The sequence below is a fragment of the Lepisma saccharinum genome, chromosome 10 (genome assembly GCF_977018435.1).
Source record: "Lepisma saccharinum chromosome 10, izLepSacc3.1, whole genome shotgun sequence".
NCBI classification, from domain to species: Eukaryota; Metazoa; Arthropoda; class Insecta; order Zygentoma; family Lepismatidae; genus Lepisma; species Lepisma saccharinum.
Genome location: NC_139238.1, coordinates 87,912,440 through 87,927,549, shown reverse-complemented (window position 1 = coordinate 87,927,549; position 15,110 = coordinate 87,912,440). Strand labels below are relative to the sequence as shown.

Sequence of the window (15,110 nt, the reverse complement as noted above, 5' to 3'; positions counted from 1 at the left end):
GTGGAAAGTTCGTATACTGGACAGGGTTAGAATTTTTTTGTAATTATCATAAATGAAGATTCCAAACTTTTCCATTGCATTACATGTGTTTTGACGAAATAAGTAAATACACCTTTAAAAGAGCAATGGCGTGGGTAGGCCCGGCCTCCTGGCCTCATAGGACGCTTCGCCACTGCATCCGAGCACAATTTAGTTGCATTTAGCAAAATTTAAGAGTTCAATCAGCACACTTTTCCTGTTTGGAGGTTGGCAACGCTGGACACACGGTACAAGCTGGGCTTCACATCTGTTTCTTGTCCTGCGCGGGGTGTCCAACGAGGGGAAAGGGAAGGTGAGGGTAGAAAGGAAAGACAACTTTTTCCGAGGGCGAAAGAAATGTTTTGTTCAGTGTTCTGCGTTTTGGTTAGGTTCTCGATTTACTCCTGTTGCGTTGTTGTTTTATTGTTATATTTTATCTTGTTTTTCTTTTCATTTCGTTCATTTATTTTTTTATTGTTCTTTGATTGATTTCCTTTAATTTCCTTCGCTTTTTATGCCACTTTTGGCTAATTTGCGAAGACGGAGAAGTGTGTTCATATGATCAAATTGACGAATGGACACTCAGATATATCCATGCCCAGGACGAGATTCGAACCCAGGGCACCTGGCGTCGTAGCGCGATGTGCTAACCACTGCGCCACGGGGGGCGGCTTTCATTGTTGTTAGCGTGAAGTGAGCAAGGGGAATAATGACTTGTATTACTCTGGAATTCTACAAAAACAAGCATGAAAACCTATTACCGGGCATAGGAAGAAAGAAGGCGCATCGGAACATTGAGGACTGCCACTCGAATGACATCTAAAGCATCAATTTACAATAAAATGAAGAAATACGATTTACGAGTTAGCACACATCAAGAGTTATTATTCAGGTACGTTGATAGATGCAATAATATGTTGTTACAATTTCAAAAATAACTTTAAAAAGGTTATATTTTTTTATATTTTAAAAAACTCGTACCCATAACAACATGAACTCACATGCTTGTGACTACCCTTCCAGTGAAACCACGCTTCGCCACTGGTTGTTAAATGTGTTATTATTTACCTTTGTTTCCTTCCTAGATATATATTATGTATGTTCATGGACGTCCACAGGATTTTTTCCAGGGGGCACACAAGGCACATTCTCCCCAATAATAGTCTTGTTCCTTTAAAAAACATTGCTTAAATTTGAATTTATCATGTTCGTGCAATAATTAACACATATTATTGTGGCTGAAATGAAATTATATGTCTGAAATATATAATTTTTGGTTGACTCAATTTCCAGGGGGGGGGGCACGGCCCCCCTTGCCCCCCCTTTCAGACGTCCATGTGTATGTTACATTTTGTGTAAATTTTCTCACATTTATGATTTTCTTTCTGTAACAGTTTTTTGAAAGTAATATATATATATAACATTGTAAAAAAGTTACTGAAAACATATTTTCAATAGGCAGTGTAGAATTAATTCAGGAAAATAACCTAAAAACTTTCTATTGGGATCAAAATCATCACTGACTGCAAACTCTGATGTGGATTCATTATAAATAATTTCCACAAACTGGATATAAATTATTCAATGCTATTCTTAAGAGTATAAACAAAAGTGCAACTTAATTCAACATGAACATAAGTAAAATTCAGCAACAAAGAAAACATGACATTTAGAGTTGGAAGATGAGAGAGGTGGTTACAACGCATGTGTACAAGAGAGACAGTGCAATTACAGCTCGTCCTACAATAGAATTTCATGGTGAACAATGGACTATGCCAGTCGGCCAATTGTACAATGAGATATGCCCGTCGCTCATCGGAAATGTTCTAAATTAATGGTGCATAAAGTCCATTGGGTAAGATATCTGGTTACTATGCAGGAAACTTGGATTTGATTCCTGAAATAGATTATCTCAGGTTTTCATTAGTTTGCCAGCATAAGTTGCTTTGGTTATGTTCCTCAGATGAGCCTTAAACGTAACCTTGAAAATATTAATAGCAATAGTATTTGTTCTAATACCTCATGCAACAAGGTATGTCAATGCAGTTTCTTTTCCTTCAGGGAGTGGACATCAGAACTCCTGCGGGCAATGGATGAAGGGAGGAAGCCACGACTCTTCAACGCCTTCTGGAAGTGCTTTGGGCCTTCTTTTATGCTCCTGGTGGTGATACGGGTCCTAACAGATGGCTGTTTGTGAGTAGATGTGTTTGGGGAAAGAATATAAGGTTTTCTTTGGCGAGAATAATCTAGAAAGTTCTATGAATCATTGAAGCTCTTTTAAGGGGTCATCATCTTAAAGTTAGTTTTTTTTTTTTCTTTTCTTTTCTTCAGAACTTGAACTTGGAACTTTCAGTGGTGGGATTGTGAGTGTTTGACCATCAAGCAGGCCCATATTTATACATATGAAGGTCAAGGGCTCACATCATTGTCAGGTCACCATGTACCATTTTTGATGGTTAGCTTACTTTTTTATGGTTTATACCACAGTTCAAATATCTCATTTCTTTTATTTTGTGGACCTTTTTAAAGCAATTTTTCACCAGTGGAAACCCTCTGTAGCTGGTTTGATGATACCAATAGATTTGGTTTATTTTACTTTGCTTTCTGCCACATTGGCTAATTGCGAAGATGAGGATGAGTGATGATATGATGAAATTGATGAAAGGACACTCACAAAGAACACCCATGTCCAGGCCCGTAGCCAGGATTTCTTTGTAGGGGGGCGAAGTCAATCCTAGAGGGGGTAAATTTTTAATATATTGTGTTGCATTGGTAGATATAGCAGGGTACACAGAGGCAATTGCCCCCTCCCGCAAAAGAGATAAGTAACAGAAAAGGGATGATATTTTGATTGAACAACGAACAAAAAAAAACTTCGGGCAACATCAAATAGCAATATTTCGATAATGACCTTTCCGGATTGCCAAAGAATATAAAGTTTAACATAAATAGGCTAATAGGGATTGTATCTACTTGATAATTACAGGTCGATAATGTTAATAGACGATTAATATGTACCAACAGCTTTGAGCCTCTCTGCAGAGCTGATTAAGGGAGCCCTTTATAAATCATGCTTCATAATGATTCCCTCTAATTTCCTGTATGCAATATTTTTATGCACAAAGGAATCTAACGAGAATCCAACAACACCAATGTGTTGTATTATGCAAGAAAAATCGAATGAATTAAATAATATTGGTTACACATTATCTACACTTTGATGAATTGTGTAAAAATTTGTAATACATTTTTTTGTACTTGCTAAAACATTAAAACATGGGTCCCTTAGTCCACTACGGACTCTATTTCCTTCAAAGGAATGTTTGCCTACTGGTTACGTTAATCATTTTGCAAAATATTGTGTGAATTGTATTATATTATAGTTGAAATACACGTGTTTGACACCTGGCAAACAAATAGGAATCCCTTGATTGACCAATGACTTCTTGGATTACAGTGTCATCATTAACATTTCATATTAATTTTCATAGAAAGAAATTGTTTTAATACAGTGCAAATAATTTTACGAGGCACCATGGCATTCACTTTAACTTTTTTTTTCTTTTTTCATATAGATCATTTGGCTCCTAGAGCCGACTCCCACCAGTCCATAGCTATGGCTCTGAACCTGAACTATAAGAGTAGCAGAGATTGCGAGTGAAGCGAGCAAGAAAATTTTACGAAATGTATTTTTATTTGTATAAAATTTGAAATCGAGGGAGGGGGGGCAATTGTCCCTCTGTGCCCCTTGCAAGTGCCCTTGGCCATCTGGAAGAAAAATGCAAGGAACATGTAAAAGCTAATTCCATCATGAGTATCCAATTGTCCTGCTATTCTTAGATTCTCCTAGTCTTATTTTTTTACTTCAATGTTTGCTTCCCTTACAATGGACTTCTGTCCAAGGTCAGGGAGGGGGGAGCAATGTCATCTGCCCCCCCCCCCTGTGGTTGCGGCACTGTTTATAAGTGTCTCTTCTACAATTTCACGTCATCACTCATTGTTGCAATTAGCTAGAAGTGGCAGAAAAGCAATGCTAAGTAACAGAAATCAAATATCCACTCCCTCTCTCTACCACATGAATCACTATTACTAAAAGGTAGACTAGGGAAACAAAACTTTAAGCAGTTCCAAGTTCATAGCAACACATCCAAACATCAGAACACATTAGGCACCTTTAATACAAGAATACTCAAAATGTCACAACTGTTCTAGATACTGAATATTGCAAAATCATTTCCCGAAGTCTGAATCTGGAAGAGAATTTTTCCCCCCAATCCTGATACGACATTATACAGATTCCCATACACCTTAATAAATCACAAAATCAATGAGTGCCTTTGTTATGTTGCTAGAGTAACACATGATATAGTGAGAATTCCAGGTAGGAATATGTTCTGTATTTTTCACAGGGGGAGCAAAGCAACTGCCCCTGTCCCCCCTCTAGCTACGGGCTTGATGCCCAGGCTGGGATTCGATTGAACTTGGGACCCCTGGCATCATAGAGCACTGTGCTAACCACTCTGCCATGGAGATCGGTCTTTTGAATAAATATTGATCACATACCTGTGCTTGATATCAAAGTTGTAATTCCAGGAATACCAAAAGAGAATGCCATCACATGCTATGTCTCCGTTGCAGGATAGGCCAGGCTGTGCTTGTGCAGAAACTAGTTGAAGGGATGGAGTACCCATGGATGGTGAAGGCAAAGCACCAGATTTATGTTCTTGGAATAGGTATCTGCTGCTGTTCAGCTCTTCATGTCTTCCTGCACCAAGGATGGACAACGTCTGCAGTTTCACTTGGGATGAAAATGGCTGTTGCTGGAAACTCTGTCCTGTACAGAAAGGCCAGTAGAAATGAAGTTACTTGCATAAATTATGATTTGAATGAACCTAACCTATGAATATTTAATTTCAACATTCATTATGTAAAATTTGTTATTTTATATTGCTCTTCTGCTTCTGGCTAAATACGATGATGATGTGAAGGATGATTTGATGAAATTGATGATGTGACACACAGAGAAATATTCATGCCTAGGCTGGGACTTGAACTTGGTGAGATAACACCTGGAGCTAGGAGTTTTGAGTTTGAGTTTTGATATTAAGTCTACTTTTTGCACAGTAAGGCTAATCCGGACTGCACCTACAGTTTCAAGTGAGATCTGAACCAATTGTGCCTCCACCGGGTATTGAACCTGGAAACTCTTGATTACAAGGTAGACAGACTGTTATATATTTCTCTCATGATAATCTAATGTTAACATTAATTTTCACTCAATTATAATAAGTCCCTTACGTTTAAACAGAAAAAAAGATAGAGGCAATAAAATTTGCATCCAAAACATTTACTTGCAACATGTTTGAACGAAGATTAAAAAATATTGCTTGGAACTTTATTTAGTGAAACATAATTTTGTTCATTACTGTTGAAATGTGCAGAAAGGTAACTGTAAAAGTAAGCCTTAATTTTGTTACTCTTTACCTGTAAAAGTTGCAGAGTTACAGTTAAGTTACTCATTTTAAGAAGTAACTAGTTAGAGTTACCATTACTTTAAAAAATGAACTGTTACTTGGAACTGTATTAGAAGTATTTATTGATTTGGTCTACTTTACTTAGCTTTTCTGCCACTTTCGGCTAATTGCAAAGACGAGGATAAGTGATGATATGATGAAATTGATGAAGAGACACTCACAAAGAATGCCCATGTCCAGGCCAGGATTAGAATCTGGGATATCTAGTGTTGGAGCATGCTGTGCTAACCACTCTACCATGGTAGCTGGCTCTATTAGAAGTAATTGTTGCTTCCAACGACTGGCAAGTAACATGTTTTCTTTCCCTGCAGTGTCTGAAACTGAGGAAGGAGACACAGATGGAACAGAGGCTGACGGGAATTATGGAGGATTTACTTCTGTTTGACAAAACAGTGATGCAGATGGTGTACGTGCTGGTAGGCCCTTTGGAAGCAGCTGTAGTCACTTATGTCCTGTGGAGCTTCCTCGAGGCATCGTCCCTTGCAGGCATGGCCTTCCTTCTCTTCCTCATCCCATTGCAGAGTGAGTCATTAATTTATTGATAACTTGTGGAGATTGGGGATTGACCAGCAGTTAAACCTTGATGTTTGGCATTTTGTGTCAATGACTAAATGCAGGGCCATGAAATTAGGTAGGTGGCAGAAGTTTGTGCTGTTGCAACGTCGGAGCATAACCCCGTGTATTCGGAACTTTAAGAGAATGAAAGATCTCGTTGTAGAGTTGGTATTTGTATCCATGTGATACAAACTGACAGTATTTGCTCGAAACGTCAGGGATGACACAAAAGTGTCCCAGAGAGAGGTCGGTCTGATGCTCAAACTAGGCAACGCAGCCCGGTTGGCATTGCCACACAGTGCACGGGAACCAGCGACTTTTGTCCTGCTCTCGCTTTGCTCTCTCTATATGTGCCATCAGCACAATTCTGCCAAGCCACCTATTTTCATGGCCATGCGTTTAAACTTTCTAGCATTTCTTTAAGTTTTTATGTCTCTTCCTGGGAGATTGCAACAATTTACCACTGAACATGCACATTTCTAAAAACATGTTTTATTTATGATTTGTTTGGATGTAAAATTACCATTATACACTTCCTAAACTACTACTTTGGTCTTCCCGATGGTGTAGTGGTAATGTCATCAACTTGGATCCAGGGTTCAATACCCATTGGAGGCATATAGTGGTTCAATTCTCACTTTAAACTGTAGATCTTGCCCCAATTAGTCTTTCTGTGCATAATGTGGACTTAAAACAAAAACTCTAACTCTAAAATACTCCCCTTATCTCTAAGCTCTGGATAAAATGTGATTGACCAGTTCCAGATGCTGAAATATCTGGTCCCAGTAAGGACAGATATAGGTATCCAATTTCCAGGTACTACTTAGAAGGCTTCAAGAATATATTTTATTGAACCATGATAAAGGGGCCTCCTCAATGGTGCAGTGGTAATGCTGTTGCCTTGTAAATCAAGGGGTCTTAGGTTCGATTCTCAGTGGAGGCACATTGCATAGTGATTTGGATACCACTTTAAACTGTCAGTCCATATATATCTGAGTGCAAAGTGAACTTAAGAAGTACTTTGGATCATGTTAAAATAAAAAAGAAAGGCAGGGTTGCATAAAATATTGCAGGTGCTACCTTGGTGTGAATAATACACCATGTCCCAATATGATTATCAAGGTTTCGAGTAGTTGGTATATTGGAACAGATGAAAGTGAATGTTTATTTTGTACATGTATGTTAAGAACGGCTGTGGAAGTTGGCTACCCTGAGTGCTTATCACTTGTTTCCCATCAGTCACATCAGCATAGGTGTATTACAAGATGGCAACTCCCGTGCAGAAGTCCTTTTGTGTCGTTCAATTTGCAAGGTATGGTTCTGCTGTTTCAGTTCAGCCTTAACGATCCCCTGACCTCACATCTTCTGACTTCTTCTTGTGAGGCTATGTGAAGGATAAAGTGAAACAGGATTGTTGCAGCTGTTTAATCTATCACTCCAGACATGCTGACCTGTGTTTGGTAAAAATTGGACTATCCTATGAATGTGTGCCGTGTCACGAAAGGTGCTCACATTGAACATGTATAACGTACACTATCACTATGTAAAATTATTGAGTTGTTGTTTAATCCTACATAAGCCCACATGTAAGGGAAATTAAATGACTATGAAATCCCAATAATCAATTTTGGACACACTGTACATAGACTATTATTAATGCAATCTCATTTCATTATAGTTGCAGCATCAAGAAAAATTTCCCAGCTGGAGCAAAAGACCGCAGAATCAGCACAGGAGCGAGTGAGAGTGACAAAAGAGGTCCTTACTGGAATTATCCAGATCAAGCAGTGGGCGTGGGAAGAAATCTTCCACAATAAGCTGAAGAAATCACTAAGGTTGGATTATCACTGAAGCATGTTGTGCTTTAGAAATATAAGTTAATGTGTAAATGTTTTTCAATGGGCAGTTGGCCTCTCTGTGATGGTAATGTTGTCACCTTGTAATCAAGGGATTCCAGGTTTGGTAATCAGGTCCACAATGATTTGAATTCCATTGTAAATAATAGATAAACAGTATCATGATTTGAACAAATGTTCTCAGGTTACCAGCCACATTAAGTCGATGTTAGCTTCGCTACCTCCAAACTCACATATATATTTAACTTTGCACTGGTCTCCAATTCAACATACTTTGCACCGGTCTCCAATTCAACATACTCTGATGATGAGAGCAATGTATGTGTTCGAAATGTTGGATGCTAACATCGACTTAACCTGGCTGATAACCCAAGAACACTTGTTTAAACAAGTGTTATGTTTCACTTGGAAACTAGCCTTCAGAAATAAAAGCAACCTTTCGTAATGAAGTTACAGAAGTTGCACATGTCACTTGTCATTTGTCACCACCTTGGAGTGTTGGTTGCACAAGCACAGTGAATGTTTTCCTTGTCACTTCAGTTTGAAACCTTTATGTTGCATGTCTCTTGTCACTCGTTGCCTGTTGCTTTGGTCTAAAAGCTGCCCAATATATTGGAATAAAGTATTTACTGTAAAACTGATTTAACAAAGTCCATGGACAATTCATAACACTGAATTTTAAAAATATACATACATACATACATACATACATACATACATACACACACATACATACACACACATACATATATATATATATATATATATATATATGCTAGAAGAGGGTGGATAAAAAACATGATTCTTATTTTAAAACATCATTTTTGATGATTTTTTTATTTAAATATTTTTTTTAAAAAAAAAGACGCTCGAAATTGCTTGTATGGTTTTTGGCACAATACATAGATATAATTTTTTTACGGAAAGGCTTTTTGTAGTAAACAGCCCTGTAAAATATTTGAACAGTTTGATTAAAGCAAATATGAAATTATATGTAAATATACATTTTTTTCTGTTTTTGATACTGTATATATGAACCTACTATGGAAATGTCTGTTGGGTGTGTTACTGAAACTATAATAATTTCAGTAACTTTTCTTCCAGTGAAAATAAAACATTCTGTATGTACTCTATAATTGTAATTTAAAATACTTTTATTGTCTTTGTACTTGAATTTTTGGCAATTTTTTAATTATAGTTTGCAAAATATCAGCTGCCATATTTATTTAGAGTATAATGATAATGACACAATTTTATGATTTAACATGATTAGTACTTTGTATATTTTTCTACACAAATTGTTTTCTATTTTTGCTTATAAAAATTAATGAATTTTTAATCAAGATGAATTTAAGTGTGATTACAGTTTACATATTATATTTCCTTTCGCATGAGTTACCCCATCAGTACATATATTTTGTTTCCTTTCTTTTTGTTTCTTAGAGCCTAATAAACACCATTAAATGATTAAAAGGTCAATGTACTTCCACCAAAAGTGATTTTGATATGTACAACATCCTTATGTACATGATTCTATTAATTATTTATTTAAACCTCATTTAAATCAACGCACCTTGTGCCAGAACAATTATGGTAAAATCCAAATTACTTAACCAGGAAATTAAAAGACACAGCACAAAACACATTATAAACTCAATTTCAAGCCTTCAAGTATCTCAGAGTCATCATGGAGGAAAACTAGCAGGTTGAGAGAGATTTTCTAGGTATACGACAAAGCACATTTCACCATAATAAATCCTTCACATTGATAACAACATAGCAACAAAAAATATAAAGTTAAACCAACATGCTTGAAAACCAAAGTCAGCTATTAATTTTTTCCTTCATTTTCACAAAAGTTTTAATCTTTTGCCATTGTGTTCTTTCAAATTGTTTATGTTACTACACTAATTAATTTGTAATTAATTACAAAGTAAAACTGTTGTTCAGATGGAGACACAATCAATGTTTTAATTCATTCAACTACTGCATTCATCTGCATTAAAGATAAAACTGAGAGCGGAAGGTGATATCTTTAACATAAAACATAGTGCTCTTTGATGTTCCGTCAATTTCCATCGCAAACTTTTCTCAACTTTATAACTTTCAAATCTTCTTTTAATGTTGATATTGTAGATACTACAATTACCATTTCAAGCACATTTTACCTTTGTAATTCCTCAATTTAGTGGCTAGTTTTTTATTGATAAATTTCCATTTCTTAAAATTGTTATTATGTATATTTGCAGATTGGAAATGAGGGCTGTGAGGATATCGACTTTGCTGAATGTTCTGATGTCTATCTTTCACTCTCAAGGCTCAAGAATAATGACAATCCTTACAATAACAACATTTGTATTACTTGGAAATTCCTTCGTCACAAGTAATGTATGTATTATAATGCTATAGTAATTCAATGAAACTATCTTCTACATGTTCAACCCTGTTTGTCTTACTTGTATATAACCAGGAATGTAAAAAGGCACATCATGCATGTACAGGGTGTGACATAAATAGTTATACTATAATGGTTTCAATCTACCATATAATTCATGTGAAATCGCATGAGAGATGATACCTCATTCATTAATCCATTCTATCCTCATATCTCTGCACTTTAATCCCTGAAGATGAGAGTGACGTTGGCTCTCCAAAGCTCGGAAGCCTATCCCAGGAAATCTTCATAGTTTAATTCTGTTCAGGTGGGCTTTTGCCATTCTGTGTGTGAGCATGTGGAAGTACAACTTCAAACTTGCATTGATGCCAAGGGCGATATCCATAGCCTTTATTATTACCGGAACCCATGGATTTTGTTTTTCTCAGTGGCAGATTAATGACCTTATCTCATGGGGACAAATAACATCTTTCTAGCTCTCACCCACAAGTTTTGTTTTATTTTTGGACATTCTTCTCCAGGGATGGTCTCTTTTTTTTTAGACAACAAAGGGGCGATGGTTGTCACTTACTCTCCTGTTAGTTGTAGATTTATTGTTAAATTTTAAACATCAAAAAGGGATGATAGCTACTTACTTGTGAAAATTAATAATGTTAATTTTGGACATCTGAAGGGGGTGTATACATGCCCGTTATACATGTGAACTTACATGATACCAAATTTACATAAGAAAAGGTAAAATGTCATGCCATGTGTCATTAATATCACAAAAATGTAAAAGACACTTGTTTAGATACATACCTTTCAATTTTCCAAATTTCCGAACCCACGTAGGTTCTTCTTCAGGGAAGGACAATAGTCTAGACAACAAATTTTATTAGCAGATCACACATAGTTATGTGAACCGTAGCCCAAATATGGAATGTAAGAATTTAAGTGCAATATTAAGATTTTGAAATGTTGTTATAGAGAATTACATACAATCTTCCTATCATTAATTGAAATGACTTCTCTGTCTGTTTTTACTAACATTCATGTACTGACCACGTGAATACATGTTAAATAACATATTTTATTATTGTTTTTCAATAATTTATATTGCTCATTTGTTTTTTTCAGGCATTTCTAACTATCTGTGCTCTGCAAACACTTCGTATTCCATTGTGTGTTGGTCTGCCTCTTGGAACTAGTCTTATAAAGAAACTACTGACTACTATCAATAAGCTACAGGTGGGAAACAATAATAAGTTGATATCTTAGTGCAATAGATACTGATGAATCATAAAGTAAATTTAATAATAGCTTGACACCATCAAATTACTACTTTTTACCAAGAGTATCAACAAAATAGTGCGCTAAAATGCAGGAAAGCTGAGTGGAGAGAGTCGTATGCTACCAAGTAACATGATCTAGTCTTAGACTTCTTATAACATCCTCTGTTTCCCCCATTCAAGATAAAACCATAGCTGTAGTCATATATCTTTGAATGTAGTATACACTGACAAAGGAAGGCTAGTGCAGAGTTGCCAAGCCTCTTGCAACTCTCATTAAACATGATAGAAAACAGGCCATAGGTGGATGTTTTCTGCTGGTTCTTTTTCACTTTTGATGTCTTCTGAAACCCCCTGTGTTCGCTGGGCATTGCTGTTAGATTAATATATATGACTAAATATTGTTTTAAATATTTTGTGACCTGCATGGGGGGAAAAAACACCTTTCTTGTTGTGCAAGACAGTACACGATTACAGCCTCTGAAGTCTTAATGTAAAACATAATAGTTGTTCATGTTGAGGGGAATAAACAACGTGCTTGATAATATAAGACGTAAGCGAGTTACTAAAGATATATCCACAAAACTTCCTTGTAAATGTTCTATTAATTTGGTATGATAACCAAAAGACATGTTTTCATCAAAATGTATGCCTAGAAATTTTATTGTCGTGGTTTTTTGTATGATTTTTGAGTCTATTTCGAGTGTTGGGCAATCTTTGATTTTCTGTTGTGTCGTGTTGAAGGCTATGTTGCTAGTCTTTGTTGGATTTAGTATTAGTCTGTTTTCCTTGCACCATCCATTTCATTTTTTTAAAGTGTTATTTGAATTTTGCTGAAGAGAGTTCATTTTACAATCTACAATACTTAGGGAGGTGCCATCTGCATAGAGTTGTGTAGTTGATGCAGGCACAGCAGATGGGAGATCATTTATATATAGCAGAAACAACAGGGGACCTAGTACACTTCCTTGGGGCACACATAGATTATTTGTATTGGTATTCGAAATGTGCTTGGTAATGTTGCCATAGTTATCTTCATGTGATACAAGGTGTGGCTAGAAAGAAACTGGATTGATATTGCTGTCGACAAATGGCAAGTGTGTCACGGTCAAGCGGTACATGAGTGTATAACATGATATCCTGCCTATCGACTGTGTGATTGCCCAGGGTGCGCGACGCTCAGTTCCGCTGTAGCTTGTGGACGAAGTGAACCATACATCTGTGCTCCGTCGGATAAAAGTTAAGTGTGAAAGTGGAACAGCGTATCAATGTGAAGTTTCTTATGAAACTTGGAAAATCCACCACAGAGACTTATGGTTTGTTGAAGAAAGTGTACGGAGATGAGTGTTTATCACGCACAGAAGTGTTTCAGTGGTTTCAAAGGTTTAAAGGTGCACCAGAAGTGACCACGGGTGACTCGCATCCTAGACGGCCTTGCACGTCAAAAACTGAATCCAACATTGCAAATGTCGGTGAATTGATTTGAATTGGGTACCCGCCGAAGGTCAAACTGTCAACCAACATTATTTCATTACTGTGTTGACGAGACTTCGTGAGCGAATTAGAAGATGACGACCTGATTTGTGGAAAAGCAAGCCATGGATTCTTCTTCAGGACAATGCTCCTGTCCACACGGCATTGTCAGTCAAGGCTTTTTTGGCCAAGTGTCGAATCCCAGTGTTAGAACATCCATCCTATTTGCCGGATCTTGCTCCGTGCGACTTTTTTTATTCCCAAAGGTCACATCAGCAGTGAAAGGAACCAGATTTACGACCGTAGAATCTGTGAAAACAAAAGCGATGGAGGTCATAAACATGGTTTCAGAAAATGATTTCCAGCACTGCTTCCAGCAATGGAAGATTCGTTTGGAGCGGTGTATCGATAGTGCAGGGGAGTACTTTGAAGGGGATAATGTTCGTATTTTACAAAATAACCAATAAAAGATTTTGTAGCAACAGTCCGGTTTTTTTCTAGCCACACCTCGTATTTCTACAATTTGCTTTCTGTTTGTCATGTAAGATTTTAACCAACTTAGAGGAATTCCTCTAATCCCATATATTTCTAGTTTTTTAAAGAGTATATCATGGTCTATGGTATCGAAAGCTTTACTTAAGTCACAGAAAATTGTTGTGTTTAGTAGTTTCCTTTCCATGTGGAGAAGTACATTTTCTGTGAATTCAAGAAGCCCTGTAGTTGTACTATTGTCTCTTAGAAAACCATGTTGGGTTGGTGTTATAAATTGGCACGTATTACAAACATTCCTTAGTCGTTTCTCAACTGCATGCTCGATTATTTTAGAGAACACTGATAGTAGTGCAATTGGCCTGTAGTTTTTTACATAATTTTTTCACCTTTTTTATAGATTGGTATTATTTTGGCTGTTTTTAGTTCTTCTGGAAAAATTACACTTGAAAAGGAGTGGTTTATAATATGTACAAGGGGTTTCACAATTTGTAAATGGCATGCTTTTATCATGTGGTCTGTTATTTCATCAAGTCCTGCTGTCTTCTTGTTTTTTAGTTTCCCGATAATTTGAATAATTTCTGAATCATCTATTGGTTCCATAAAAAAAATGTTTTTGGGTTCCTGTTGATTGTCAGTGATGATGATTTGTTTTGGGGGGTGAGGTTTTTTGGGTATAAGTTTCTAACTTTCTATGAAATGATTATTAAAAACATTTGAGATTTTTTGGGGGTTGTGAATGTTATTTTGTCTTAGCTTTAGGCTTATGTTTTGGTGGTTCTTTGGTGCAGAGTTGGTTTCTTTATTATATTCCACATTGTTTTTGTTTTGTTTGTTGCGTTGCTTATCTCTTTGTCATACTGCTGTTTTTTTGCAACTTTTAGAACTTTTCTGTAAATGTTTTTGTATGTTGCATAGCTGTTCCAGAAGGTGGGAGTGTTATTGGTTTTGCTCTCTCTGTGAAGTGATTTCAATTTTTTCCTTGAGATAGTAATTCAATTTGTAATCCAGCTTTTGTATTCTTTATTCTTAAGTTTTCTACATTTTTCAGGAAAGGTTTCTTTATATAGAGATTTAATAATATTAATAAAGGTGTTATATTTTTCATTTGTGCTGTTGGCTTCATGGATTTCTGTCCATTTCTCGTTTCATAATTTCTGTTTAAAACATAGTACATTGTTTGGGTTATAATCACCCTTTTCTGCAGTGTTGGTATATTTTGTATTTTTATTGCAGCTTGTGTCTATTGTGAGTAGCTGAGCATCATGGTCTGAGAAGTAAATGTCAATTATTTTACATGCTGTTTTATTTAGGTTATAATTTGACATAATTTGGTCTAGGAAAGTCAACATGAGGTGTCAAGCCATAGCTACATATTAGATGTTTTAGTTTTGTTTTCTGGGTGGAGTCTTTTACAAAATCAATGTTTAAATCACAACAGACCACTATGTTGGATTTGAAACAAAATATGTGTTTAAGCAGGGAATTGAGATTGTTTAGAAATTCTTCAAAATCACCA

At 36.3% G+C, this 15,110-nt stretch overlaps 1 protein-coding gene across 1 annotated transcript in view; it reads left to right on the top strand.

Annotated features, from left to right (window-relative positions):
- The window catches only part of LOC145994177 (ATP-binding cassette sub-family C member 4-like), a 73,497-nt gene that overhangs the window by 12,782 nt on the left and 45,605 nt on the right, over positions 1-15,110 (top strand). Inside the window, exons 3-8 of the mRNA XM_083130274.1 lie at positions 2,080-2,211; positions 4,657-4,864; positions 5,864-6,074; positions 7,786-7,942; positions 10,213-10,351; positions 11,478-11,588. Coding sequence (XP_082986400.1) covers positions 2,080-2,211; positions 4,657-4,864; positions 5,864-6,074; positions 7,786-7,942; positions 10,213-10,351; positions 11,478-11,588 — 958 coding nt within the window. The remainder of the gene's footprint in view (positions 1-2,079; positions 2,212-4,656; positions 4,865-5,863; positions 6,075-7,785; positions 7,943-10,212; positions 10,352-11,477; positions 11,589-15,110) is intronic.